The sequence below is a fragment of the Nanorana parkeri genome, unplaced genomic scaffold (assembly GCF_000935625.1).
Source record: "Nanorana parkeri isolate BGI_ZX_2015 unplaced genomic scaffold, ASM93562v1 scaffold838, whole genome shotgun sequence".
NCBI classification, from domain to species: Eukaryota; Metazoa; Chordata; class Amphibia; order Anura; family Dicroglossidae; genus Nanorana; species Nanorana parkeri.
Window position 1 is genome coordinate 503596 of NW_017307106.1, and position 4812 is coordinate 508407.

The 4812-nt window shown below is 37.5% G+C and overlaps 1 protein-coding gene across 1 annotated transcript in view; it reads left to right on the forward strand.

Moving 5' to 3' along the window:
* The window catches only part of SCEL (sciellin), a 30503-nt gene that overhangs the window by 9724 nt on the left and 15967 nt on the right, over nucleotides 1-4812 (forward strand). The window contains exons 5-6 of the mRNA XM_018565380.1: nucleotides 1270-1323; nucleotides 4273-4335. Coding sequence (XP_018420882.1) covers nucleotides 1270-1323; nucleotides 4273-4335 — 117 coding nt within the window. The remainder of the gene's footprint in view (nucleotides 1-1269; nucleotides 1324-4272; nucleotides 4336-4812) is intronic.

Sequence of the window (4812 nt, forward strand, 5' to 3'; positions counted from 1 at the left end):
ATGCTTATTTTAAACAGATAAAATTTAAGAAATCGGTTTTGGGGCAACATAGCTTTAATTACTACAGTGGGAAAATGCTTTATGGTCTTTAATTAATTAAATTAATTGTTACTATTTTTTTAAAGCAAATCAGTATAATCAGAAGTGGAAAAAGTACTGGTATTTAAACAATTACATCAGTTAATTTTGTTTTGTTTCTATTTCTCTTTCTTAATTCAAGAGACCAACTGGATGAACTTGTTGAAATTTCAGGCACTGCAAAGAATACTCGCAAAAGGTGAAACAAAATACATAATTATTCTATTCTACTTTTAATATGCAAAATAAATAATACACTAAAATTAAAATAGAATGGTATGACAATAGAAAATACAATGTGCTTGTAAGTGTAGGTAAAACATTTATTGATCCAAGGTAGGTAATAGAAAATTATGGTAATACAAGAAGAGAAAAACTGCTTAAACTAAACCTCACATATCTGAGCAATGCAAACTGAAAAACCATGCAACTATATATAATCAAAGGTTACCTTTAGTGAAAACCTCATGTCAAATACATGAGTACATTTAGAGATGCAGCCATCTAAATGAAGATGTAAATCATGATTTTTCATGTAATAGTTGAGCTTTGGACCCAACTCTCTCACTCCAAATCCAATGCCCCCCTTTATATCAGGTGTCCGCTTCTCATCAGAAGCCCCCTTCACATCACACTCCACACTTTACATAAGCAACCCCCTTCATATTAGAGTCCCTCCCTTTTATATCAGAGTCCTACCTTCACATCAGGAGTACTCTTCCCATCAAGAGCCCCACTTCACATCACAGTCCCCATTCACATCAGGGGTCCCCCCTTTTACTTTAGCGTCCCTCCTTCATATTGTAGTCCCTCCCTTTCATATGACAGTCCTCCCTTCACATCAGGAACCCTCTTCAAATCAAGACCCCCCCTTCACATCACAGTCCCCCCCCCCAGCACCATCCTTTTCTACAGAAGTCTACAGCACCCCCGGCCGAAACCAGACAACAGTCCATTTGAGGATGGCTGCTGTATACCACTGAAACCCTTCACACAGCAAATATTTCATACAATAGGAAATACATATTCATTTGATTATACCTGTAAAAATAATTCTGTTATAGTTTGAACAATCTGATATTTTTTGGTATTTCCAACATACATTGTTCACTCAGTTTTGCAATTTAGTTTTTTTATATCAGTGAACACCACTGTGTATTTTATCTCATAGAAGTATACTATATATTCTAGGGAAGACCAACTCAGTGACTTGATTGAGATAAAAAAACCTGAAGCGAAGACCAGGTAATTATATTGCTTATAATATTAATAATCATAACAACTAATACAACTTCTGCAACTACTGTTACTATTACTACTGAAGACCAGGTCCTTATAGTTACATAGTTAGTCTGGTTGAAAAAGACACAAGTCCATCAAGTTCAACTTAATTTTTTTGCTTAAAATACTAATACTCATAACTACACCTACTAATTCTGCCACTACCACTACTTTTACTTATACTGCTCTTTCAACTGCTACTACTTTAATCCTTCTTCAACTGCCTTAATACTATAAGAGATTTTTGCTTAGAAAGTATTCAGCTGATCTAGGAGAACTTCTTCTGAAGACCAGGTAATTTTCTTGCTTATAATATTAATACTCCTAAACTACAACTACTAATTCTTCCACTACAGTAACTCATATTGCTTATTAAGATACTACTACTTTACTACTACAACTGCTATAATATTTTAAAGAGATTTTTGCTTAGAAAGTATTCAGCTGATCTAGGAAAATAAAAAAGGAAGGAATCCTCCTTTCTAGGGAAACTAGCCAGATTTACTAATGTTATAATTCTTTATGAAGCAGCGATGGCATCAGACAATGATGATAGCTGTAATTTAATGAAACAGCTATAGGAACACAGTTGAAACACATTCACGTGAGAAGCCAAAGATGTATAATTCTATTCAGCAAGTCATGTGATCATGTGGCACAGCGTTCCACCCAGCTCTTAGTAACCAGTGATGTCACTAGTTGCCAAGAACTGAGCTAGACAGTCTTGCCGGCATCCCGCCCACCTCCTGGCAACCAGGAGTAGTATACTGTATTACCCTGATTTTATTTTTATAATTTGTGCAGAGAATTTCAATGGGTTTTGAGGGGACAGCGGGGTAAAGCCTATGAGACTGAAATAATACATAACTGGATTAAATTTTAGTGCATCAAAAAATTCTAGCTGCCAGGATTTCATGCTGGTGCCAATACTTCCTGTGGCACCAACCCAGAACAAAGATGCAAATGAAGAGTTACTTCAAAATGGCTTACTAATTGCATATGTATCCCCAATCAGTGACTTAGAAAGTTTGCAGCCAGAGACAGACAGGCAACTTGTATTATTACATGGATGTCAGCAGTGATAGCACCCACACTGCAGGTTTCCCCTAAATGGCGCTAATTATTTGTTTAATTTTGCTTAAACAGTCCTGTTAATATAGCTGATGGCAGTGTTATTTTAAACAATAATGCATGTATATTTTTCAGGACTCAGAATTTAGACAACCTAATAGAAATTAAAAATACTAACACAACTACAAATAAGGGGTAAGTCAAATTTACAAATATATGAAGTGTCTGAAGAATAAGTCCTGCCATTAAGATAAACATTAGTTTCTTTTATACCTCAGATACACTAAAGCTGGCCATACACTTGGGCTAAACGAGAAAAAAGCTTGATTTACCCATCCATGCTAAATAGCGTGGATGGGAGAATCTTCTTTGCGGGGCTATTGTTTTTTTGGCGCACACAGCTGTCTGAATACACAGTGACTGCTACTAATTGGCTGCAGTCACTGTTTGACTGACATTTTTTGGCCCTGTTCCTTCGACAATTGTTGATTGAAAAATTGACTATGGTAAAATGGAGCGGTGCCAAACAGGCCACCCTTTTCTCAATTGCGTAGGGATCAGCAGTAATCAGCAGTATATGGCCAGCTTAAGGGCCTCTGTCAAAAGACTTTCTTTGTGTCAGAACTGATGCTTTCTACATACAAAGGAAAACAACTGTCAATGTGTTATATATGCATGTTATAGAAGGGTTAAAACCCATCTGTTCCTGTTCTGGTGGCAATTCCAAATTTTACACTCACTTTAATTTTCAGTGACAGTGGGGATCAGGACAATTAGAGGGAATCAATTTCCCTAATGGGGACCCAGAAAGCATGAAAAACCTGACAGTGATTCTAATCCCTCTCCACTCTATCCATATCTAAAAATAGGTCTTACCTTTTGTATTAAAGCTCAGTATTAAAACCTAGATAAACCACTAAATGGAATCCTTGACTTCAGCTGGTCTCATATATCTGTTAACCTGAACCTGGTCCCTAAACTTAACTCTAATCATACTATCATGAGGATACAGTGAAAATACCATTATACTTAGGGCCAGGTTTACATCACTGGAACCTATGGACACAGAAACTAGTGTCCAAGGCAACACCCGCCCACAAGGATTCCATCTTCTACTCTGAAAATGTTCTTGTTTTACTGGTCCTATGCTCGCGTGGTTTTTTGTGACAATGTGTAAAGAAAGCCTAAAACATTAAAAATACTTATTATTTTTATTCTGTAATCCTATCTGATGGTTATTGGACTAGTTTTTCGTATACACAGGCACTGCTGAGAGTCCATCTCGTGCATATGTTTCACAGCATGGTACACATTTTGACTCAGTATCCACCCAGAAATTTAACCTACTACACCAACTCCCCCTCCTATCCACTGGCTAGTCCTCAGCCTCAGTTAGCCCATACATCCACCTCAGAGTGATGCCAAGGGGCATAGTAAGAATGCATAATTACAATATATATCATTTTGCTAATGTTAACTATGCATATGTTCCTCTCAGTACATTTTCACTTCAAAATAAAAGCAGTAGTACTAATGTAATAGGATGTTGAGACCACTTTTGCTAACCTAGGTGCCAGGATTTCATGCTGATGTCAATACTTCCTGAGCCACTGATTAAGAACAAGTATGCAGATTGCAGACTGGAAGTTCTGACTTCGCTCTGACTTTCTAATCTCCATGCTTGTTCAGTGACTCAGAAAGTATTGAGGTGAGACATCTGGGAAACTAGTATTCTCAAGAGGAGGTCAGTAATGGCATCCCCCTTATTTTTCTCAAAATAGTTGTCCTTTAAATTACTCTGTTAGTTTAAGTGTTTACCAATAATACATGTATATCTTTCAGGACTCAAAATCTTGACAGTCTAATCGACATTAAAAATACTAACACTACTAGTACAAATAAGGGGTAAGTAAAACTTACAAATTATAGATTTATTTGACAAGCACTGAAGATAAAGAAGCTTCCAAAACTGTTATCTCTGGTTTGGGTGGATGCTGATCATTTATTTATCACTCAGGGACACTAAGGCTGGCCATACACCTGTCAATTTCTTTTGTTCAACCGGCGGGCTGAACGGAAAAAATTGACGTGATTCCTCCATCAACACAAACAGCATGTTGACTGAGGAATTGCCGCTGTTTGCATTGTAATACCTGATCAGAGTGGGCAGGTCATTGGCTGCCGGCTCTGATCGCACAGAGATTTTCCAGCCGGCTACTTCGATCAGCTGGTCGAGTAATGCCGACTGAAAGGGAGCCGACAGCCCCATACACTGCCCGATAAATTAAAAATCTGCCAAAATACGGCCAGTGTACACCTTAACAGTGGAATTTCTGTCCTGCCCAAATCTGCTTCTCATGACATCCTCTGCAAAACTACACA